General features: G+C 34.1%; 1 protein-coding gene and 1 long non-coding RNA gene across 11 annotated transcripts in view; one reads left to right on the plus strand and one right to left on the minus strand.

Moving 5' to 3' along the window:
- PCLO (piccolo presynaptic cytomatrix protein) overlaps nucleotides 1–25,766 on the plus strand; it is a 372,671-nt gene that overhangs the window by 305,481 nt on the left and 41,424 nt on the right. For 3 of the 7 annotated variants that reach the window (XM_080577653.1, XM_080577659.1, XM_080577658.1), the window contains 4 exons: nucleotides 652–846; nucleotides 2,072–2,254; nucleotides 12,949–13,090; nucleotides 16,562–16,629. In XM_080577653.1, coding sequence (XP_080433779.1) covers nucleotides 652–846; nucleotides 2,072–2,254; nucleotides 12,949–13,090; nucleotides 16,562–16,629 — 588 coding nt within the window. Of the gene's footprint in view, nucleotides 1–651; nucleotides 847–1,065; nucleotides 1,918–2,071; nucleotides 2,255–12,948; nucleotides 13,091–16,561; nucleotides 16,630–25,766 lie in introns of those variants that run through there. The other 4 variants (XM_080577657.1, XM_080577660.1, XM_080577661.1 and 1 more) reach the window with 4 other exon arrangements.
- LOC308188508 overlaps nucleotides 237–25,766 on the minus strand; it is a 43,764-nt gene continuing 18,234 nt past the window's right edge. For 2 of the 4 annotated variants that reach the window (XR_013945538.1, XR_013945539.1), the window contains exons 3-6: nucleotides 23,536–23,611; nucleotides 20,676–20,927; nucleotides 16,106–16,293; nucleotides 237–7,981 (exon numbers count right to left, since the gene is read on the minus strand). This is a non-coding gene — a long non-coding RNA (uncharacterized lncRNA). Of the gene's footprint in view, nucleotides 7,982–16,105; nucleotides 16,294–20,675; nucleotides 23,072–23,535; nucleotides 23,612–25,766 lie in introns of those variants that run through there. The other 2 variants (XR_013945537.1, XR_013945540.1) reach the window with 2 other exon arrangements.

The raw sequence follows: 25,766 nt of genomic DNA on the forward strand, positions 1-25,766 counted from the left end.
CTGCTCCAATAAATTTATCTCTGCTTTCTTTCTTTCCTTTTTTTTTTTTTTTCCTTATACTAAGTACTGGTGGCCAGTAGCAATATCAAAGCAATAGCAATCACAAAAACAGTCTAGATGAGAGGCTCAGGGTGATAAGACTTTGGTCCATCTCTTTTCTATTTCTCAGTAATGTTTTGCTAGCAAATGGTGTCTATATAAGATCTATATCTAAATCAGAAGTTACTACAGAGCGTGTTGCAAATTAGAGCATTTATTTGGCAGGACAGAGGGTAAAAGTTCTTGCATTATATAGGAATTCATTAACAGCGTAAGGGATACTGGTTATCCTCTACATACTAGAGAAGCATAAAACAGAAAAGTCTTTAGGCTACCCCATTGTTCCAACAGTGTGAACAAGTGCCGGAAGCATAAATAACAGGTGATAGAAACCTATTAACAAATGAATTGTTCCCTGGGCCAGGGAATGGTGAGGAAGTAGAAAATATGCTTAATAAGAGTTTCCTAATCACAATATATCCTGAGACTTTGAATGGTGTTGCACAGCTTTATTGATTGTTCTGGAATGTAGCTAGAGAGGCAAACTGAGAGAAAGAAAATGAGTTTGTTTTTAATAAATGCAGCAGTTGTGCTTCTCCATTTTCTTGTTAGACATGCAGGTGCCCACCATTGAGAAATCCCACAGCAGTCCAGGGAGCTCCAAATCTTCTTCTGAAGGACATCTACGCTCTCATGGGCCATCCCGCAGCCAAAGCAAAACCAGCGTTACTCAAACCCACCTTGAAGATGCTGGGGCAGCCATCGCCGCTGCTGAAGCAGCTGTCCAACAGCTTCGTCTTCAACCAAGTAAAAGACGCAAATAAATTCCTCAGCATGGCAGCTTAATGTTCATCTGTTGCCTTTTTCCCTGCTGTCCTTCCCTTTTATTTTTTTTAATGTTCTTGGCACACTGTGCTCACTCTTTTCGATGTCTTTCTTTGTGTGCCTGTGTGTGAATACATATAATTACAATATTCTCTTGTATTTAGAAGTCTTTTATTTATTTATTTATTTTAATTTATATAGACTGCAGTGAAACTGGCTGTTTCTCCATCATTCCCTTCACTCATGGTCCATGATGTTCCATAGTTGTGCATGACTCAAAGAGAGTTCCATTGTGTGGTGGTGTTTTGATGTCACTAAACAATGACCAACGAAGTAACCAAAACCGGCAGAGATGCAGCTGCCAGCTTTGCAAGTTGCACACAAGTGCGGAGGACACGCTAACAAGAAGATATAACTATGAATATTAATCAGCAGGACAGTACCATATATTAAAGAGGAAAAAAAAAAAGATGTAAAGTTGAAAAAATATATATATTTTTAACTGCATGGTTAAGATATCAATTTTTGAAGCATGGTTGTAAATATTTAACATTTTTTTTGAAATGAAATGTAATGCAACCTTCTTTCTTAGTCTCTCACATAATATCATATTAGTGATGAGCAAAACAACAATACACAAAACAATTAAACACATAAAATAATTTACAACATCAGTTTTTGACATTGTTAACAAGTTGTCAAAGTCAGAGTTGAGAGCTAAGTCAGTCTTCGTAGTTCAATTCTTCTTGTATTTTTTGTACCATAGGTTGATTAAAGGTCGGGATAGGTTTTATCTGACATCTTTAAACAGATTAATAAATTAGAACTTTTCAATAAAAAAGCAAAGCTCTCCAGAGATATAAGACCAGCTTCTGGTTGTTGAGGATTTAGTTAATGGCAAATTCAAACTCTCTGACAGTGGATTCATTGTGTTTGTCTTCAGGATTTATTATGATATGCCATAAACTTACCATGGTATAATTCAAATCCTAAGGGGAAATGATTTCCTTTGTCTTCACCATCATTAATAAAAGAAACAGCCAGTTTTAATACTCTTTAATGCTGTGCATGTGGTGTCTCTTTGGTGTTTGAAAACACTACTTATTTAAATACAGACAAAAACACTTCTGTTTGCATGAATAACATTTAAGCTGGTTCCATCTGAGGATACATACTCTGGGTTTCCATTTCACCCACACTGCCACAGCAGCACATAAAAGCGGTCAGTCTAATCATGCCAGGAAGCAGCACAGACACAGCATAGCAGGAGTCCTCCCTATTCAAAGAACTCAGTCTGACAATCTGCCTCCACCAGCCAATGACAACAAAGACCAAAGCCAACTAGCCCTCAGGAAAGTGATGTCTGATGGACCAGTCAAGCCTGAAGGAGGTGAGCAGAAAGACATGGTTAAGAAACCAACCACATCCCAAATCTTTCTTGCCATGTCTACTAATTCATCACAATATTTAATTATTTATTTTACCCCTCCATTAAGTGCTGTGTTAACATAAATCAAGAACTCTGCTTGATTTTTCTACATCATCGCATAATTCCTTATCATAAAAAAACTGTGCTAAGAAACATTACAAAACAACAAAAGTGTACACTACCATTCCACTGGAGGACTTAAATCATTGATGAAAAACTTTGCTCATGTTGTTACCTAACAAAAAACATGCAACCACATTGGTCTGCTTAAGCATGATTAAACATACCTTGTGACAAAACCTAACTACACATTTTTGTTTCTGGAATTCTAACTGGGACATCAACATTTTTTTTTTTCTCTCCCAGTATTGTTATGCCATCAACAAACATTATTTTTTTAAACCACCAGTGGAAAGGAAAGTTTTGATCCACCTATAGCTTGATCTCTTGATAACTTTTCTGTCAGACTCTTAAATTCTTTTCTACCTGTAGACACCTGTCCATCAAACCTAAATGCTGCATATCATCAACTTAACCACTCATCACAAATAAAGAGCCAGAATCTCAGTTGGTTCAAGTTGACAGTGTTCTTTTGAAATCTGGAGCATTTTGCTTGTTTCCAAAAAATCTGAGGGATTATCCCAATAAACTTACAGACCGGACTCCCAGATCTTCTCTTGTGTTGTATTCCCTTTCAAATCTCATGCAAATCATCAAAGGTTTTTCTGTTAACAATATCACACACCATGGGCCATAGGATCTGTCTGAAAATGTATGAAAGAAAGAGGACATGATATTTCAAAGGATAAATATTAAATGCAAAGAGTCATCAATGTGATGTTGAAATGGCTAATTAACAAGGGCTGATTTAACGAGTAATTTTAAATATTGTATTTAGAAATAATAACTTTTTTTTCTTATCTGAAAACATTTAAATATGTGCATATATTACATGTTAAAAATATAATATGCATGTGTGCAGCGGCACACATATTCTTCTCCCTACAGCTCAACTCCAGACACTCAGTTCAGGCCGAGGCTGAAGGAGATCATGACACTAGTTCACAACTGAAAGGTCCATCCTATTATTAGGATGTATACCACAGAAATCTAGATAACTTGTGATCTTTTGAGGTGTTGCTTCTGTAGACATTTATTATAAAGTCTTGCAGTCCTACAGTGTCTTTTGACAGAGAGGAACAATGCTTAAACCTTTTCCTTATATGAGCTTGAATCATGTTTCACATATGTGGTATTTATGATAGAGACAGGCTGTTGGCTTCAAGTACCTTTGCTACCAAGCATCTTTTCTTTTAAAACTGTGAAAAGGACATGTATTGATATGCATTTGGCTCATAGGAGTATTAGAAGCATCTTACAGACTCCTGGGAATAAAAATGCACATTAATATTAATATATTAGTGAGGCTGGAGTTGCTATGAGGAGACAAGATAGTTTTGTTTCTTTACTTCTTTTCCCTTCTGACAAATACAGACAATCCATGGTGGCCTTCAAAAATATTATAAGTTTGGTTTCAGATCTGTTTGTCTTCTTACAATTCCCAAACTAGTGTGTCCTAATTTATTCATATAAGGCAGGCCACATATATGTACCATTTTGAGTTTAATGGATCTCAAATGCATTTTAACAGGAACAAAAGGTAAGATTAGTTAACTGCAGTTTTGTCGAGTATTCAAGTTAAAGTGGGAGAGATTATAACCTTGAATGGAAAAGGTGCTAAGACACTCAAACCAGCTTTCAAAGCTATTGGAAAAAAAAAAAAAAAAAAAAGAGGAGGAAAAACAGGAGGTGAAGGAAAGAGAGGTCTTCCCTCTAATTCAGAAACTCTAGAAGTTGAGACAGTTGTGAGCGATGAATATTAGGACACCATCAGTCAGTTTGCAAGTTTATTTCTGTAGGAATGGTTCATGGCTGTGTTACCCACACCTATCATAACCTACCTTCTCAGCACCTGGAAAATAGCACGTTATGAATTGTCTTTATGGATTGGAACAGTCATTTTAGCCAGTTAGTAAGGAATGATTTTGCATTTTTTTGTCACTAAATCTCAAAGCCCTTTCTTAAAAAAAAAAAAATTACAGATAATATACAACATTATTATTACTATTAGCACTACTATACAGCACTCTGAATTTATCAGAGAACAGCATCTTTTAGAAAAGGTCTTTGTTTTTTCTAGGCCAAGCATGCAAGGTGATAGCAATCTAGCAAGATTTCCACAAAGTCAATAGGAAAAAAAAAACTCTGTTGCATGATTATCAGTCTTTCTACACCTAATTTAAGAATTTCTGCCTTTAACCTAGTCTCTCAGTACTTTTTTTTTTTTCCTCTTGCATTGAATTGCCACTTGAAGAAAACAAAACAAAACAAGAACCTTCAGTCATTCTTAGAATGCCTCAGAGAAATCTTTCTCTACTTCTGAACCTAGGACCAGAACCTAGAACTATTGGATTTATTTTGTTACTTATTAATTGTATGTTTGATAAGAAATGAAAAGGAAATCATAAACAAAAACAGTATCCACAGTATACGTACAGTATTTTGTGAATGCATGGGCCTTGCATCACCTTAAGTTTGTTGGACTGAACTATTTCTGTACTATACTAATACTATATTCTGTATTTATTTTAAACAGTAAAAATGTATTTTAAGTAATCTGTTTTAAACTTAAGGTGAAGATACAACAGAAGACATTGGTCTTTGTTCAGCGCGTTTGTAAAAGCCAATATTCAACTACAACATTTAATTAAAAATAAACCCTGAAGTATAATTTCCTTGTTGCCTGTGAGAGATAAGAATGCAATCTGCAAAGAAACCAATTGCATACATTCTCCTCACACCCTTCAGAGAGGAACAATAACATTTCAGAGCAAAACCTTTGAAGGTAGAAGTTGCAAGGGATCCAAGCCAGAGGGAGACAGCAGTGCTTAGGTTTGAGTTCATTTGAATTTGTTTCTGTGAAAAAAATTTGAATCACTGCCAGTTACACATTCACATAAAATAAGCATTCCTTTCAACATAAGCTGAGTATTAGGATTTATCCACCAGACGAGTCAGTTTTCAAGATGGACTGATAGTCCATCTCCTTCTAAGTCAATAATTTAACCCACTGAAGGATCTTGCCCATTACGCAGAATTTATTGTTAGGTCACTTATGTTTTAAATATAATTATCTGTTCCTCAGATAAGTAAACAGTTACAGATATTCAGATGAAAACTATTGTTTTTTTCTGGGTATATGCATGTAGGTGTATCTGAAATATAGTTATTTACTGATTTTATGTAAAAGGCCTTTTCAAAGACAGTTGATTTTTTTTTTTTAAGTGAACAACATGCTTTAGTTTTTATTACTCCCAATAAGACAAGTTAGAAGGACAATGCACAACGAAATTTCCCTTCAACATCAGAGTAAAAAGTAAAAACATTCACCAGTTGGAGCACAGTAAATTAATATCTAAGGAGCTAAGCTCAAATGTTATTGTAGTCATATCCATTTTTTTCTACACTTTCAAACAGGCACTCGTGAGAGGGAAGCTGAGTCAACACCTTCTTGCTAGAACATCCATACAATGATGGATGCCAAGAGATCAGAGCTCTTAGCTGCCTTAATATGCACCTCCTTTTCTATCTGGCACACATTAAAAAAACAAAAACAAAAACAAAACAAAACAACAACCAAAAAAAAAAAAACAGGAGGAAAGTACTGCTTTGCTCCTGACCTGAATTAGTTAGCAATTCTTCAAGATTTATTAAAAATACATTGTATTTCAGTTCAATGTCCAAACACACCTGTTGGTACCACTATCACTAGGAGGTGGGAACAATTTGATGTGGTACACACAATACATTTCTACAGCAGCTTCTATCTATATTTCCTACCTTTTATTCAGTAGATATGTTCACCTAATGTGATAAAGGTTTTTCATAGAATCATAGAATGGCTTGGGTTGGAAGAGACCTCATAGATCACCTAGTTCCAATCCCCCTGACATGGGCAGGGACACCTCCCACTAGACCAGGTTGCTCAAAATCCTATCCAGCCTGGCCCTGAACACTTCCACTTTTTCAGCCTCTGACATTTAAAATCACAGGATTTTCTGAAAACTTCCAATACTAACTAATGCCTGTTTCCCATCTCACACAGAACATTTAATCTTTTACATTTTCTACCGTGACCCAAAAGCTTTTTTTGTGATACCATAAGAGGATACTACTTCCCAAATAGTCATGTGTCAAATGATTATATTGTTCAGAGAGATGTCTACTATCAGACCTGACACTGGTGACTTCCTGCAGAAATAAATGCACTGTGTATCAGCATTTTAGTAATTGTATCCAGATAAGTCCATCAAATTATACCTCTTGAAGACCCCCAGTTTGAAACAGCTTAGCTCAAAAAGCAGCATGCCTGCTTTTGGTTTCTTTGGTCAACCAACTTTGACAAGAGTTCACTTGAGTGTCAGCGTAGCAGCAGGTTAAAGCTACACAAATATTAGATGTGATATATGTACCAACAAGGTATTGGTAGCACTCTAAAATCCATGATACAGGTCTGAGCCAGCACTGTGTAATTTCTAGCCACTTAGCTGTAAAAAAAATAAAGAATATAAATTATAAATTGACATGAACTGTCTTAACTTCTATTTACTGGTGTTAGCAACAATGTAGAGTGAAAGGAAATTGATTCCTAGGTTCTATAAATCTTTTGGATTGGGTTGACTGTGGATTAAAATGCCTTCTTACTCGGGCTCCCATTAGGCCTATACCTATTTTCACACTTCTAATAAGCAATGCCATATTTTCATTTTTATAAAACAGTAATTTAGGATGCTTTCTTCACACTTACATAATTTACTGCCCTAAGCTGTTTTATGACTAGCTTCACCAGTCTCTTAATTTACCAGATAAATGGGCTTTAATATTGCTGCAAATAACCAATTTCCAAGAATCATTTCCAAAACAAGAACAGTACGTCCTCACTCTCTGCAGACAGCAATAATCTGAGGCTGTCTTTTGAGTCTTGTTTCAGTCTAAAAGCTGGCACATTTTGCTTTGGCTATTCCTGCTATTTATTCTTCCACCATTTTAAGATGACATGCAATTTCAGGAAATTGCTCAGATTCTTCATTTGATAACTCCCGTTTCAAAAGTCTATTAGATGGTAACTTAAGCCTACAGAGCACAACGAAGAAAATTATTTCATCAGAATTTCTTTGCTGGGTAAAGATATACCATCACCACATTTTTGGATGACTGCTATTCTGCCACCATTACTCACTTCAAATGGTAAATTGCTCTGCAAATAGTTGAACTGAAATTTCACAAAATATCACTACTCAGTGTGTGGTCAAAGCTGTGCCTAATACACAAATGAGGCTGCAGTAGGTGAGACCATGATATAAAATACTGTTCAGTATGAGGAATAATTCTGACTATCAGAACTGACCTGGTGCATATCCCTTGCTGATGGATTATTCATTATTTATCCACACTCTGTTGCCGGTTCCCGAAAGATGCAGCTAGCAGTCTTGACAAAAGGATTTCATTCTGCAGAACTTCACAGAGCAAGCCAGAGCAGTACTTGCTTTTAGCATGAGCGTTTCTTGAAAGTACGTAAACAGGCATTTGGGGGCAGCGAGAGCTTGAAGTACTTGAAACAGAAGCCAACTGAGAATGAAGAGTAGACAAACTTCTGTCAGAAGACTGTGTGTGTGACATGCGCTATCTGTTGTTTAGCAGATAAGTTTCCAAAGTAGATTTGTGATTTCACCTGCTTCCATGGACTTGCATTACTCTGAGGAAACAGAATGATGCTATCAGCCTTCTTTGTTACCCAGGCCTTTTCACAAGACTGCAAGTTTTAGAGAACTCTTTTTTGTTGTTGTTTTTTTTTTGTTTGTTTGTTTTGTTTTGTTTTGTTTTCCCAAGCAATTACAGGCAAAGTCTCAAAACTTATTCCTGAACTCCTTCTCAAAAGCAATTTTCCATCCTCCTGCTTGGTTTACAAACAGGATTCTTTCAATGTGTTTTGATAGTTTGGTTTTGGCTTCTAGACAGATACCTGTGAAGGGAAACACACAACTGAAAGGAAGAGAACACAGTTTCTGCAATTTAATGGCCAAGAGAAAGTTGAGTCTGTTCTTTTATCCACAGGAACCACAGAACTGCATAGTCCCATTTTTTTAATTCTAAATCTTTTTATTTTTCAGCTTTTGGTTTTAATGTCCACTCGCTGTAGAAGAATAGCTGCAGGGTCTGACAGCCCTGGATTCTTTCTATTTTCCTACTGACTGATTTGACTCTTCATAGCTGTAGTCTTATGTGAATTATCTCTCTTACGTTATGTTTAATAAAACCATCTTCTCTACTGTAAAAAAAGACTTTTCTAAAAAAAAAAAAAAGGTACAATCATATCACCCATTCTTTCTTTTTTTTTAAATTGAATTTAATTATTATTATTATTATTATTTATACTAAGGCATGAGTTACATGTTTTCCCTGGATAAAAAAGTTTTCTGACGGTCCATAAGCCAAAGCAGAAGCAAAAACATAAACAGAAATTTTTTTTTGCCATTCAAGCACATGCATTCAACTAATACTGCAGTAAGAATAATAAATATATATTTTTTTTTAAAAAAAACAACAACAACAACAGGAAACCTACATCAGAAATATGGTTCTGATTGACTTTTTTAGCATTAGAAACAATTCATTTAAGCAATTGAGAACTCTTCCAACCATTTACATATTATTCACTAGAATGGTTGAGCTGAAATTTTTGCTCATGTCAGCCTGTGGAGAAGGCAGTAAAACAATATTATTCAGTGGTAACGTTAACATTGCATTGCTGGCTACTGATTATCAAATCTTTACCCATCAACACACCTTCAAAGTAGAGAAAATTTCTTGTCAGTAGGGGAACTCAGCTAAAATAATATTAGCAGGTGAAAATGAAATCAAAGCTACACCAAGAACAGAAATTCAGTGCACTCTGAGAAGGCAGTCTATATTAGAGATTTAATCTTTCATTTCTTGTTTATGTTCTTCCCAGCCCAATGGCTGGGCAGCCCAGACATCACTGAAGTTATAATCCTTAGAAAGTACCAAATACCTGGCAAAATGAATAAAGAGTTAACAGAGAAATATCTGAAAACCATACCTCTCCTCTCCCAGTAAGAAGCCAAATGATCATACTGGGTAATGATCTTCAGATAAATTGAAATTACTTCAGCATCATGTGTAACTGGCAGCAAGACTTTGCATATAAGCACATGAGAAGCCAAAACTTCTCATATGAGAAGCAAGAGGACCAGAAAATAATTTGAAACAACAAAGGGAGAGGAAGCAAAGAATCAAATGAACCATAGCTCTTCCATAATCTAGATACTTGGGATACTTGATTTTGAAATTATGCCAGTTCCCTTTGTCCAAGCTCCTATTCAAATAAATGCTGTACATTTAGGTGAAACATGAGCATACCTTGTATTATCAGGCACCACTGTGATACCAGAAAAGAATATCCAAATTCTGTGCCTCAGAATACTGTAGTGAATCAATAGCAAATTATTCAACTTCCTAGAGACCAATACACCACCCTCCAGAATTTTGAAGTCAAAAACTAAGAATTTAGGCGTTTTCTGGCACAGGCAGCTGTCAGCAGAAGCTCTAACTCAGAAGTAAACTTGCCCTAATCTCACTTTAGTTACTTGTCCTTTATGTGAATAGGAACCCAATTGTCCAAGAAAGGTGGTGATTGCTCTGAGTCTTACAAACCTTCACAGACTGGAAACCAATATACAAACTAGTTCTTTGCATGTGAGAGCAGGGAAAAAATTCTAACTTGTGCCTTTACTGAGTGTAATCTTACTTCGGTTATTCTAACAGACAAAATATTGTCTGGCAACAGGCATCACCACATCTTCAGAACTTATAAGCATCCTATATAGCCAGCAGCAGTAGCTTAAAGGTTTAGATTTGTCTGTAAAAAATAGTCATATGGAAAATGCGTGTGTCTCGTGAAATATGGAGGAGTTATCTGTATCCAGATTTTGAGTTTGTCACAAAAACAGCTCTAAATCTATTTTTGGATTTCATCTCTTGTCACAAACTGATGCGGTAGTTCATTACTCTCATAAAGCAGACAAAAAAAAAAATAAGAACATTGAACTTTAGAATTTTCAAAATCCAGTCATGAATCTAAACTTAGGCACATTATACCCACTCACCAAGAGATATTTCAGAAAATGATCAATATAGGAAAAGATGTAAATTAGGGAAAACAGTACAGAAACTAAAAATATGGCATACTGAATGTATCATCAGGATACAGCTCTGTCAAAAGAAATAATTATATTCTGATTATAAATGGATGTAGAACAACAATTAAGCCACTTACAAATGCCTAATTCAAGCTTATTTGGCACATTAAACTAGATTCTAGATTTTAGAAATCCACCAGTTATAAGAAATTACTGCAGGCACTAGATTTTACAATGAAGTCAATAAAAATAAGAGACCAGATGTGAACCACCCTTGCAGCCACATATGTTATGGTTGAGATGTATGCCACACTAAGTAAATTCATGCTTAAGGGAAGGAATAGACACACTTTTTTTGTGCTAACACCATGCTGCCTTTGGTTCCATGGGTTTTTCAGTTCTGTGTCTATATGGATTGTCCTCACCTATGAGATATTTGCCATACCATGACTAAAAAAAAAAAAAAAAAAACAAACAAACCAAAATCAACAACAAAAACAGCAAAACAAAAATAACCTCAAAACCCCAAATATCAGAAAGCCATACAGGTCACTCAACCATCACGAGAACTGAGGTGATGGATTAGTTTGGGGCAGACATGAAAGAGCCTCAATACAGGTTGTTGAGTATATGGAAGCTAATAGTAATGAACTATAAAGGAGAGCTTGACCTCTCTTTTCCCAAATCTCTTTTACCCAACATTTTCCATCAGCAGTTTCCTGACATGACACACCACACACCTTATTCATAGGAATTTGCTTACAGCACCACAGACTGAAAATGATGGAGTAACTGCTGCTCACAGCTGGCTGAGCAGGACACTCTGCAGTGCTCTAGCTGTCTGTGCTGAGAAAAAAAAAAAAAAAAAAGTAGCTTTTTCTCCAGATGAGATACTGAGAGTATCTGCTAATAACACTGATTTTACAGTTTATTAATCTGTATTAACATCCAAGAAGATAGCCTTTGATCAATGTACAAAGTTAAGAAATTGAGCTAAAGAATAATTTTGTCTCCAAATAATTTAGATTGACAGATTCCTTTGGTGGTTGTAGGCATTATTGAAACAGATGAGGTTAATAGAGTTTAAAGAAAAAAAATGTGACAGCTCAGTTTAGCAGTGAAGAATCACTTTGCAGAGTAAGAGTTCTATCTTAACTGACAGCTCAGCCCAAGGACTGATGGCATGAGGAATGCTTCATTCCTCTCTTCTAGTGTCAATTATTAATTTGTTTTTGCATTATATTTGAGAAGTCACAGTCAGCTTGCTAGTCCCACATTAGGTAGCATGCAGCAATCTTCACCAAAAATATTATTCATCCAGTAAAACATAAAAATAATCTTGGTTGCCAGCTTAAAGCAAGACACCAATGGGGCTCTGGCTCTTATTTGAAGTAATTTCCATTTAGATACTTGATTATTTTTTTGTTTAAAGAAGGATTTCTTTTAACTGTTTGCATTAGAATTTCACAGTTCACCAAAGTAACACAAAAGTTCACTAAGGCTTCATACAATAATAACTTTACAGGAAAGTATTTTATATTCAGTATATATGCTGAGCCAGTTGGAATCGATTAAACGACAATTGTTGATGTAGTTGATGAGAAAAAATAAAATTTCCAAAAAATTCAATTAATATTTCTCAGTTACACCAGTCAATATGAGAATAGCTATTCCTTTATCAGTTATTATGTGTAATGTCACTGTGTCCTTTTTTTATGTGTGTGTATATTTCTCAACTTGCCAAAGGCTGAATACTAGAAAACTTGTTCATTTTTAACTCCCATTAAAATATCTGCATTAAAATTTCAGGTATACAGTAAGAGATATCCAGATAGGTAGGAGCAGTTGAGAAATACAATGCAGTTGCAGTGTTATGTCTGAAGGGGGGTGGAGTTCTTCATAGAGCTTCTGTGACTATAGATGGTGTACTTGTATTTGCTTTCAGCTTTCTCACCTCAAGTCATCAAATGCAATTAATATTTCATGAAGAATATGTGGAAGGCCCACTGGGACTCTCATTTTTACAGGGTCAGCCTATGAATTTGGATGAATTGCTGTTTTTCTGTAGCTTTAATCAAAAGAAAAAAAAAAGTGTTAATCAACTAACCCATTCTTCTTTTCCTTCAGGACATTGATTTGAACTATTAATATGACTGAAGAAAAAAATTACAGTGATATACTGTTTGATTTAGAACACCTTGTTCTATGTGAAAATAAACATCATCTGCAACAGATGATCTCATAACACTGGAATGTAAAGTAAAAAATGAAAGCCTTTGAAGCATGTCATTTTGATATATTCAATTTTTTTCTTAATGTGGATGGCACTGTTATCTTACAAGGTTTTTGGTAACCCATTGTTCTTACCCTGTACAGCAAGGTCTACTAACCACCGACCTGCAGAAAGTTCTGTCTCCACTGGCTCATCAGCCAGTAGTTTTGGCAGTGGATACAGCATGGATAGTGAAGGCAGCAGCAGTGCCACAGGAGAGAATAATCTGTTTCCCATCCCAAGAATGTAAGGCTTTTCCTTTAATATACTTTAATATACTGAATCCTCTGTCCTTTGAGAATGTGTAGCACTTTCACTTGTCAGTCATCTTCTTATGCAGTTTTCTCTGCAGATGAGTTATGCATTAGAATAGCAGTTAACTAGGTAAAATTTCTCAGAGCTCGTACCTTCCTTTTGCTTTGTTGAACATTGAATTGTTATTAACCAACCAAATCTCTACCTAAACCTCATAAATTTATTGTTGTCACACAGGAGAGGTTGCCTTTGATGCAAGTGTATAGAGATGAGCTTGGGTTATGTTTTAAAAGTGCAGTTTTCCTAGGCTAGAGAATGCTTAATTTAAATTTTCAGACTGACCTCCTTCTTGAAGTATGTGTTAGTTGTGCAAACTAAATTCAGATACTGGATCCAACTGAACTTTTCCCAAGTTTTTAAGAGTTTGAGCAGAATTTCTCAAAAGGTCTTGGTTGGAAATTTTAGTTCAAGATATTTTTTTTTTTTTTCCCTGAGGTGCCTGTAGTATCAAACTATTATCTGTATAGTGATCCTATTAAATGATTAAATAGTAAACTCCTAAGTTTTACCAGGATTTTCTTCCCCTTAACTATGGCAGTATAAATGTTCATTTTGCAATTTCATTTATAGTCTTTTACAAGAAAAAAATAATGTCTCTTGATCAGCTTAATGTTTGTAGCTTTAATTTTTATAGCTTGACTGTTCTTAAAATATTAGTCAGTAGTAATGCATTGTACTGAACAATGTAGTGTAGTCCTTTCAGCATCTGCAATAGTTGTTCCATGTTTTTCTCCAGGACACAAGTTGTTGCTTTTCCTTTGCAGCCTAGACATATTAGTTAAAGCTGCAATAAACAACATGTTTTAAACTTTCTAAAAAAGGCTTGAATTAAAAAAAAAAAAAAAAAAAAAGACTCCAAGACTCCATTCATTCTCTACAACAGTGATGTTTCTAAGTATGAGGAAAATAGCCTCCAATCTAGGTTTTCTTTCTCATCTTCAGAATCTAGGAGGACAATGTGAGCTGAGGCTGTGGGGTGCCAATTGCTTAATCTTTACTGAACTTTTCACTCATGTTATTTTAGCTTAAAATGACTTATACTTCCCAGTGGAAAAAAGAGATTATTTTTAATTGGAATTGTCTATCTCAAAAGAAAATTATTTTGCAGCCATCTCTAATAAGAAAAGCAAAGATGCATAAAGTCCTTGTGTACAGAAACACAAAATGCAGCAGAGCTCAACAGTTTTTAGTTCACTTATACAAAATTGAAATCCAAATAGTATTGCTTACTGTGTATTTTTTAGCAATATGACTATCTACAGCTTCTTAGTAGCTGGCTGACAGATTCACGTGTTTATAAAGCCTGAAGTCAGCTGCACTTCTACTTAAAAAAAAAAAAAAAAAGTTTCCACAGCTTTCAGCTTTTCCCTTACAGTATTTGTTCCCTTGACTTTTGTTAAATTAAATAAAATATATCCAGCCTTCTTATTTCCTGCTCCATGAACTAGACAATATTTTTTTTATTATCATATTTTTAAGGTAAATTGTTTGTATGCTGATATTGGACAGACCCCCTAAAAGTTAAACAGCACATAGACAGCAAATGCTTACTTTTTGTTATTTACACGACAATATAATGAAAATGAATGACAAAATTACTGTTTAACATCTGAGACCTTTGGGATTATCTTTGGGGAGAACGTTTTAAAACAGATAACTGTTTCTATTTTGAAGTCTGGATAAAAATAATGGTATATCTGAATATATGCTTGACTGAAATTCTAGTCAGCATTATGTTCACACTGATTTGATAATGACTTCAGGGACTCTGACCCTGTACACTAATATAGCATAACCATAAGACCACAGATCACAATTTGAATGAAAAACGTTAAGTAAGCTAAACAATTTTAAGTGTCTTGGTATATAAAAACACTTTTGTTGGTAAGCTCTCTGTTTAGATTAAGTTTCTGATCTATCAATAGAAAAAGAGTTGGAGGCTGCAATTTAATCTCTACTTTAGTCTGAATGTTTTTAGTCATAAAAGAATTAATGACACCATGGAAATTGTTTGAAGAGGTAATTTATTAGAATACTTGCCTATATTAAATATTGCTTTAACTATCAAGGGAAATTAATCATTTAATACAGCTAAATAAATTTTGTAGTCTATTTAGGAAGGAATTTGTAAAAAAAAAAATCCTTTTTCTAAGTGTTATATCCCTGAAAATTATTTATATTCCCATCTATGATAAAAACTATGCCACTGTCCTCTGTAACCATCTATACCAGTAAAATGTCTGTAAAATGATATTAATTTACAATGCAAAGGTGAAAATCAACTGAACAATGTGTGAAGAATCTAGCCCTAGGGACTAATAATTCTTGTACCACACTTGTAATATGCTTTGTAAAATATTACCTCACAAAAGAAGAATAACTTTTAATTAAAATTGAGTTTGAAATCGCTTTATAAACTGACATTATGTTCATTTTCTGTTCATTGTGAACATTCTGTTGCTGCCATGAAATGTAAAGCTGGTTCACTGGTAGCAAAGAATCACTGGCCCTTTAATCCCAGAGGAATAACATGTATATGAAGTTAATTGCTTATATTCTCTATCACAGCATTTCAGAGTCTTACAGGAGAAAGACAAGTAGGAACATAAACATCTCAAAAGTTTTTGAGGGTAGTTATAGTCATGCATGTATATTCACACATGCATGCATGGATGTACATGCATATACAAGCATGTGGAAAGAATTTTAAAAATGTAAAGTCTTTCATCTTATCTAACACTCACTGCCAGAAAATAGACATCCAGATTTTCATCCAGGTTCTTTCTACATCCAGTGGAGAAAGATAGAGGCTGCAATAGCATGCTTTATTCCACTCACCTTATTTTAAGATTAATGTAAGTTTCAGAACTTGTCTCTTATGCTAAACCTAAACTGTAATGCAAAAGTAATCATTAAAATAAGATAATGACCACAAACATACACTACCTGAAGTAATGGTATTGTAGACCAAATAGCAACTCAGTGACTCCTTATATATTTCACCATTCGCCATAACAGGATGAAGTGAGGAGAGGTGAGGAGAGGAGTTATACTGACTGCTTGCAGAAACCTGAGCTGGTGTGAGGCAGCTTGCAAACAACCCCTGATGGCCACATTCTTTAGGATCACAGAGGCTTAACAAAAAAAAAAAAAAAAAAAAAAAGTCTGAAATGATCTTTCCAAATGTCAATAATAGCAATAGAAAAAAAAGTTTGTCCACTTTATTTTCTTGAAATTATGTATACATACATATATTTACAGTTTGATTATTTATTTATTTATTTATTTAATACCTGTTTGTCTTCTTGTGCTGAGCCAAACCTCATTGGTTTAGATGCATAATTTCCTTAGATCTCATCTCTTCATGGTCTCATTGACAATATGATCATGTTTTTTTAACAGAGGGAAGATGAGCCAGAATGGACAAGAACCAGTAAAGCAGTCGGGAGTGGGATTAACCGATGCAGAAGGTAAAAAGAAATACAAACAACACTACAGTGGTATCCCGTTCTATTTATAGAACTGATATGATGATTTCTCTTACTTGTTATGTTATGAAAGATTGGCTTATGTTCTCTCTGTATGGTCCTGACTTTCATTTACTCTGAGGGCCCTTTACAAATAGCACCAATGTAATGAGTCTTCAGTTCAAATGAAAACCTTGTCTTACCTGTTTATTTAAAGTAATTAAATAGTTAGATTGCAATGAATAATATCTGTCTTTCAATGTTCATTGCTTTTCATAGTATTGGAATAAAAAATATGAAGTATGGAGCTGACTCAGTACCCATTCAATCAGTAGAAAACATCCAGTGTCTGTCAGGCTCTATTTTTATAGCATTTCAGAATATTTACTTTACGAAGCAATTATTTATTTTGGTGACTATATAAAACATTAAATAAAAATGTTAGCTGAACATCAAGCTTGACTACTTAGACTGTGATGAAACTCTTATCTGATTGGGAAATCCTGAGTGATTTTTTTTTTTTGGTATGAATGTGGTGCTGCTGAAGAAGGAGCCATTGTAATATTGGAGCTGGAAAGAGCCTGACAGGATGGCTGTTACAGTTTCATGAGCAATTCATGTATAATAATGGACAACTGCATGACATTTCAGAGACAGTGTTTTGTATTAAAGGATATGTTAGGAAAATTCCATTTCCCTTTGTGTAAACGGTATATTCTTTCAAGTATATGTTTCTGTTGACCTCAAATATAAAACTTAATTATCATGAACTTCATGTTATTATTGAAAAAATATTTTTATCATTTTAATGCATTTCAGCACTGCTTTGGGTTTTTAATTAATTCATAAATTGAAATTCATATATACAATTGAAGTTAACTTCATGTTAAGTTCAGCCTTAAAAAATCAATATTTATCAGGTTTCTGCAATCTGTATACATGGGGCAACAATTGCTTTTGCTATATTTGAGGTAAAAATCATCTAATGTTGCACAGATTTGAAGAAATTAAACTAGAATTTGAAGGCAGAACAGTAAACACTCTTTTTCAAAGCAAGAGTCCTGAACTATGTATACGCGTTTTACTAAATCTTTAAATACATGTTACTCGTCATGCAAAAATCCAAATTCAGATGCTTATCAGACTTCAATTTGTTCAAGGGTATTTCTAAATATTTTAAAAATTAACTACTTTTAAAAAAGAGAAGTGGTGGGATGAAAATGGGAAATCAGGAATTTTCCATTTTTACTTTGTGATGGTATGTTTTATACAGAATGATAACTGTAAACAAATAGCTTTTCATCATTTTGTTCTTCATGAATTGCCCCCTAGTTAATGTTTTGGATCATAAACTTCAGTATATAGAAATACAAAATGTTTTAATGTAATGTTTGTATCTCACACACACATGCATACACATTAAAAACAAAACAAAACAAAACAAAACACCCTTTTCAAACTTTCAAAAAGACGTGTATGCAGCATTTGGTCACTAAAAGTGCTTTTCCAGCCAAGGGCATATTTCTGCTCATCTTCAAAATCTACAGGTAGCTCAAGAGACGAAATTCTCTAATTTTCACTTATGATACAACTCAATTCTCCTAACCTGAAAACTCTAAGAGCTGCAATTACAAGTCTGAAAAAGATGAGTGGTCCTCACTAAGCATTTTTTCTCCCATTTGAGAGAAGCTGGACTGGCCAACCAAGTTTTTAGTGTCTGACTTCTAGCTGACTATTTTGGTACTGATCAATTTCAAATGATAAAATAAACTTAAGGCCAGAAAACCTTTCAAGAACATTTCAGTTTTGGCATGTAAATATAATTATCTTGCAGGGATGTAGTTCAGTATTCAGAGGAACTCAAGATTAACCAAAATTACTTCAATATTATAGAATTATTGTAGTATTATTTTCATAAATGAAAAAAAAAAAAGTGAATGAAAATCTTAAAGTCTTAAAGATCATATTATATCTTTTCTGTAACATGCTTTTCTATGTTATGGACCAGAGGAGCCCTGCAATTAACTGAAAGTAAATAGTCATTCCCATTTTTTATTAAGTAGTGGCTCTCATAGTTTACACTTGTATTCTCATTTGCAAATAAAGATTGTGTTATACTTTAAAACTTTTAACTATAGTACTATTTTTACATTTTCAAATACTCTAATGGATGAATTCTGTGAAAAGTAGCCTGTGGATACTTTTAAAACTGTGTAGAATATGTTTAATTGCTTCAACATACAGGTCTACTGCTACTTGAAATACTTTAGTCACCCAGGCCATTCACACAGGCCTGGCAAATATGGCGGGGACTTAGACAAGATCTTTATGACAGGTAGCAGCAGGCAAAGCAATGTAGGAGTCTCAAATGGTGATGAAAACTGTTTTTTAGGCTGTTGAATCAGGACTGTGGCAACAGGGTTCAGATTCATCTCACTGGGTACGACACAAAAATGTACATCAGTGAAATCATCAGGGAAAAAAATGCTCCTTTTGTAATTGCTTACCCACTTGAGAAATGTGCTAATGTTCTGTTGGGAATGTTTTTGTGCTATTAAGATGTACCAGTTAAGTTATAAGTAAATATTGGAAAACAGTATTATTTACTTTGCTGAAACAACCAAATGGTTGATATAAATAACTGTGAGTATTGCTATGACAACCTTTGTTTCTCTGAACATATCACTTTGTCATTTTCTGTATTTTCATACTAGTTAATAATATAAAATAATTCAGAGTTTTGCTCTTGGGCACTGTGTAACATTTATTTTTATGATATGCGCTGTTGCATGCTATCTTATACTTGCAGTTCTGCTCTGAGCAGAAAAAAAAATTAATTTTCTTAAACTTCAGTAAATCTTATGATACGTATTGTGATCTTTGTTGAGTTAATGCAAACCAATTTCTCTATTCATTTCAAAAAGTGCAATATATTTTGTTTAAAGATCAGTTATGACATGTTTCTGGAATATTACAGACAATACAGACAAATTAATGATCATGTTACATGTAAGGATTGAAACTAACAATTAAAAGCACATGATTAATATGTTGATTCAGTCGTAGATCATGATTGGTTTATCTTCCCTATGTAACTGCTAAGCCAATAAATCACAGATGGTATTTTCCACCTAGCAGCTATTTATCCAATTAAGAAATATATGGGGAAAATTATTTTCTTATATTTCAAAATGGTAAATATACAAGGTAATCCCAGCTGCCATTATCTACAATAGAAAAGAACTATATAGATATAACTAGCATTTTAAATGAAATAGTTTGTTATAAGTAAATTTTGGGTCTTAGTTTGAAGATGCTATATACATGTAATATATCATTAGCATTACAGACACTGAGGTCCATCTGAAGCAAATGATCTTTTAGGAAAGATGAAAAATATTTTAGGAAACATCATTAAGCATGACCTGGCTTCACTTGTTCAGTATTCTTTGGAGTGAATGAATACTCGCAAAGCCTCTGTTATACTCTGTGCTTGGCCTCGTTTACAGACTTTCAGTCAGCAAATTGTAAATATTATATGGGGACTGAGTGACTCCCTACCCACTTCCTCCAATATAGTGATTTATTTATTTATTTATTATTATGTTTCTTTGGGTTTCCATCCAGTCCATGTCCTGAATACCAAACACTTCTGTATGCAGTTCCACCGTGGCCCAGCAGCTCACTTTCTGACCTTTCCGCTAGTCCTTTGAGCATCAACAATGTACTAAAATGAAGTCATAAGCCCATAAGCAGGAAGCTCTCTCAATGTATAAGTGAGTGAAACTGATCCGAAATGTCTAGAATGTTCTTATAAAACTTTTGTAGACCTATTTCCAGACCTGAGCAGGAGGAATAGATTTATATTGTTTCAAAGTCTGACAATGAGCTTACTGAGATTTTGCAAGATAATAGTGATATGCACCCATTATTTACATAAACATTCATAAATGTTTCCAGAATTTTGATTTTTGCATGTTATGCATTTGCCTGACTTACAGATGGAAAAAAAAAAAAAAAAAAAAAAAAAGATGAAATAGCATCCAAACCTTAAAAGACTTAAAAGATGTGCAGGATGTCACTCTAACAACATTTGGGAGGAAAGGTGCATGACACCTGGAAGTAAATGACTGGCAATCATTTGACCCATAAATTTTTCTTTATATCTTCTGGAGTAGTCCTGGTGAAATTCCCGTTCACTGTGCCTGCCTGGAATACATACAGCAGATGGAGAAAATGTTCTTGGCAAGCTGTATCTTCCTTTCTCTTGAAGGGATACCCAGGAGTAATATGTGGATTAGCTGTTGAGTACAACAAGGCATGGAACAAACTGACAGTACAGGCACAGCCAAGCATTGCTGCTTTCTTCAAAGTAATTAAAACTCAGAAAAATATATAGGTTCATTCTCCTTTTACTTGTGGTTTAGTCAGGCTAAAGTAACTTTAATTGAGCAAAAGTACTCACTGGGTTATTACTGAGAAAGAGCAAGGGCTTTAGATGTTGCCTAAATCTACTTGCCACATCACCACAATTTAAAAATTTAGCATTCTGTTTTTGTTGTTGTTTATTTTTAACTCCAATTGTTGAACTAACAGAACCATAATATTAGGCCTTCTGAAGACATTCAGAGACAAATGGTCTTTATTCCAGACCTTCAACCAGATAATACAAGTTAGAGGGGAAAAGAAGGCAGATGAAGCAAATGCTAATCACAATACAATTAGTGAGATCTGCAAATTCTTTCCTATTCACAAATCTCTACTTTGAAGTTTTAGTTGCCTAGGCTGAAAATATGTATTTTATTGCAGATGAGAAACTTGAAGCTATCTGTATTATTTCACAGAAAAAGAGGACTGTGAAATCAGATTAAAATATGATACTTAATATTGATGAAGCAGGTTATAATTAGGAGTGGACGTCTTGCTGGATTAAAATCAAGGAGTTTTTTACTGTCTTTGTATAACTAATGGTGACTTTGAATAAGAACTGAGCTTGGGAAAAAAGTAGGAGAGGGATTGGGTTAAACAGAAATTACGTAACTTTATGATCACCTAAAACTTTCTTTCATAATCAAGTATAATATCTATCTTTGTATCTATTAGAAGGTAACTTCTGTGAAACATAACACCATCTTTTTAACTTTTCTTAAATATACAAAAAAAAAAAAAGTAAAATTATATATTGTACAACTTCTCATTTCTAGGTTTATGTCAGGAAGTGAATAAATAGATGAATGGCAGCAGTCTCCAATTAACCTACAAATCATACATTGCATTTATTTTTCTTAAATGTAGTTAAATTTAACTTTTTTTTTTTTAAAAAGGAAAATTCATATCCTCTACCACACAATCCCTGACTCGCAAAACACTAGAAGTATAATTATCAGCAGAAAATGAGCAAGACAGAACCAGTTTCTTTTACAACAGCAGAAAATTTAACTTGTTTTGCAGTAGTTCCATGTTTCTGTACCAAGGCTCTATCCAGTTCTTTTCAAGGTCATTTTAAACTACTATCTCAAAACTACAAACAGAACCATCTATTATGTTCTTGCACAAATGGGATATACTGTCTTTGCTTTTCTGTCTTCCCAATAACTCATCAGTGTTGAACCTTTAGTGCTACCACATACTAAAATATAAGTATGTAGTAGTAATATATGTATATTATACGTATTACATAAGTAATATTACATTGCTTATAATATTACATATTACTTATGTAATATAAGTAGAGCTACCACATACTAAAATATAAGAGAACCTGAAAAAATAGGCTGGACTTTCAAGTATATTTCTTGAATCAATAAAATCTTGTAATCCCTGAGTGCTTGACTGTTGACTTGATTGTAATGGATATTGAGCCATGAATTTAAAGAGAAAATCAGTCAATATAAAGTGTTACCAACATTGACCTGAGCATTGTCCGAATTATATATATTTTTTTGTTTGTTTCTGAGTTCATGTCTAGTAGTATATAGAGAAAGAAATTGCTGAACACTCTCAATGTCTTTCTTAAAGACAAATACAAGCTTGGTCATCTCTTTTCTAAACTACATTTTTTAGCAATAATAAGCCCTGTGTTTATAGGTTTATTGTACCATTCTGACTTACACGTAGGGAAGGTCATTGTTTCTAAAATAAAATATTTCTGACTCTAAATAAAAGAGTTAAAATGTGATCCTTGCCCAGGAATAGATCTAAATGAAAGAATAAATCATTGACAAGTTCCTCTACTATCTTTATAAATAAAAAGGCTACAATTCAACCTCTCATTTTTTAAACTGTCTTTAACATAAAATCACAACCTTGCTTTCTGCCATTGTCTTCTAGCAAAGGGCTACTCTCTAGTACTCTTGACAGCATAAGATTAATCAATGCCACCAAAATTTAAAGCAGACAATACCAGCAAAGGTGATTTCTCGCATGAATAACTGCTTCAACACAACGTGGGAAAAAAAAAGGGGGGGGGGGGGGGAATGGGGGGGGACGAGGATAGGTGAATATAAAATAAATAATGCAGCTGCACTTGCAGCTAGCCTGTCACATGCTTATTCCCTCATACTGCACCACCTTTATTTTGGGGAATGATAATTTGTATTTCAAAAATTGAAAAGTGGGATATTCTTTCTGTCGTAAGGGATCCTTGAGCTATGAATGAGGCTTGAATACACTGACAGTAGTCTTTCTCCTTCTCTTTCTATTTTAAGCTATCTGTAACATTTTATACATGCTTCCCCAAACTAGGAATAACCATACTACTAATACCTAAATACCTAAATAATAAGAAAAAATCTTTCAAGATAAACAACAGCAGTATCATAAACTTAAGAATGATAAGCTTCCTCCCAAAACTCTGGGAAACATTTTTTTCATCTATCCTTGATTGGCCCAGTACTCTAATTTGCCCACCTGGATCTCCAGTAATAATTGGAGCAATTAGTTCTGCCTTCATGAGGTATTTGCCAGTATAACCCAGCTGGTTTTCCTGAAAAGAAACAGAAAGAATTTAAATTAAAAAAAAAAAAAAAAAAAAGTGACTTCAGCCAGAGATAAAAACATAGGAGGAAATAGGACTAGATAATCTTATATATTACTGCATCCACATCACAAACATTGCTTTATATAATTACAAACCACCCTGTTACTAAATTATTACTATAAAGTGTCATTAAAAGAGAAGTAAATAATCCAGGAAGTGTTTTTGTGAATAACTAGTGGCTAGTCAAGCTGTTTGGGCAACTCTTGTATGAACTGGGGCTGGCTGGATATTAGCTATTAAATCCTTTGGCAAGAAATTTTAAGTAGCTTGATATTTTTAAGCTTTCATTTAAAATGTTTGCTTTTTCCCTGAGATCTGTAAAAAAATTACTAAATGTTAAGAAAGAAAAACAAAACTTAAAGCAAATGAATTTCAACTTTAAACCCAAATAACACCCTTTGATATGGTGCTTCAATAATTATCTGGAAAGATATTTTTCTTGCTTAATGTTCTTAATCACTTTTATTGGCATTGTTCTTAAATGCTTATTCACTAACACATCACTGTTTGGGACTATCCGGAGGATTTTTCTGGTGACTCCTTGGAGGTGTGGTGGGGTTAGAGGGTTTGGGCTTGAGAATAGTAGTGTTAGGTATTCTATCAAAAATTTTACACAACAACATGCTGTTATTTATTAGCATTTTTGGAGAAATTATTTAAGCTATGTCTTTGGGGAAAAAAAAAAATGGTTGTGAAGGCAACCTGATTGTATAGCTACTGACACATTTTCTACAAATACCAGTTAATAAAGGTGACCTTCAGCACCAAGAAGGAAATAGGAGTATTTCTCCACAATCCCATCCTTACCCCCAAAATGGAATAAATGTGAAGATGCTGAAATGCATGGATTCTGATATAAGACTGAAGAAGGGCTCCTTCACCTAGTGAGTAATTTAAAACATCTTTTAAATAGAGTCAATTTTCATGATCAGTGCTCATTTAGAATCAGAGAAAAAAAATAGGTTGAGACATTAATATGAGAGAAGGTGTATTGTTAAATATTAATTCCTCTTTGAAATGAAAATAGCAGTTATTAAGTAGAATTTTAAAATATAATTTCCCTGGATGTTTTTGGTGGTCTCCTTCATGATTAGGACCCCAAATTTTGTTCATACTTTAGGAAAAAAAATAAGTGAAATAAATCTGTTTTAAGAGCAAGGGCATTCAGTGCTGAACTATGTATAAGCTATTATGTAATAGTGGCAGGACTGGGGTTGAATGGACCTCAGAAGATATCCCATTTTTCAAAACACACTATTGTTCCTAAAAGACTTTGCTAACCTGCATCAAAAACCTTAGTGGTGATAAAGCCTTTCATTTCTTTGGACAGTCTGTTCTAGAGTTTAACTATCCTTGACACTAAAATGTTTATCCTAACTTCTAGCCTAATCTTTCTTGCTGAAATTAAAGAGACAAAGCAGAGTCCAAAATTCAAGCTTTTCCGCTCACAAACAGCACATTTTAACAAGCACTCCCTATGCACAGATTTTTCTCAGCTTGCCTAACAGTGATACCACAGTTGCTCCTAGCGGACATTTCTGTAATAGAGCACCACTTTTGTATTTATCTGAAACTGGGGGGCAGGGGCAAGTGCAATAACCTGCTTCTATAATTAACAATTCTTTTTAAGTCGTTATTGTTTGTAAGTCATGTAAAAATAGCTAGTATTGCATTATATGGTTTAGAAGATTATTCTTTATTTCTTTCATTAAATAATTTATAACTTGCTTAGAAATTGAATTATTATGCTGGGGATTCACAAAGGGCTTTCCCCCACACACACACCTGTACTTGTAGTATAAATCCTTTTTTAGGCTGATATTCAAACAGTTATCTTGGAACGCTGTTTAAATACAGATGGTCTAGAGCATTTCCAGATGGGATCACATGTCAGGCTAAAATTAAACTTTTGCTGATATTTATGTTAGCATCTGAGAAAGCTTAGAATTAATGGACTGTAAGTTCTATTTCAAGACAGAAGTTTTTTGAAAATCGGTGTGTTATAATGAATATTAATTTTACCTGTGATGAAATTGCCTAGATTTTTCTGACTCTTGTGGTCGGGAATCTTCTTTCATATATAAAAATAGAACACTGTGCT

The sequence above is a fragment of the Anser brachyrhynchus genome (genome assembly GCF_964034855.1).
Source record: "Anser brachyrhynchus genome assembly, chromosome: 1".
Lineage (NCBI taxonomy): Eukaryota > Metazoa > Chordata > Aves > Anseriformes > Anatidae > Anser > Anser brachyrhynchus.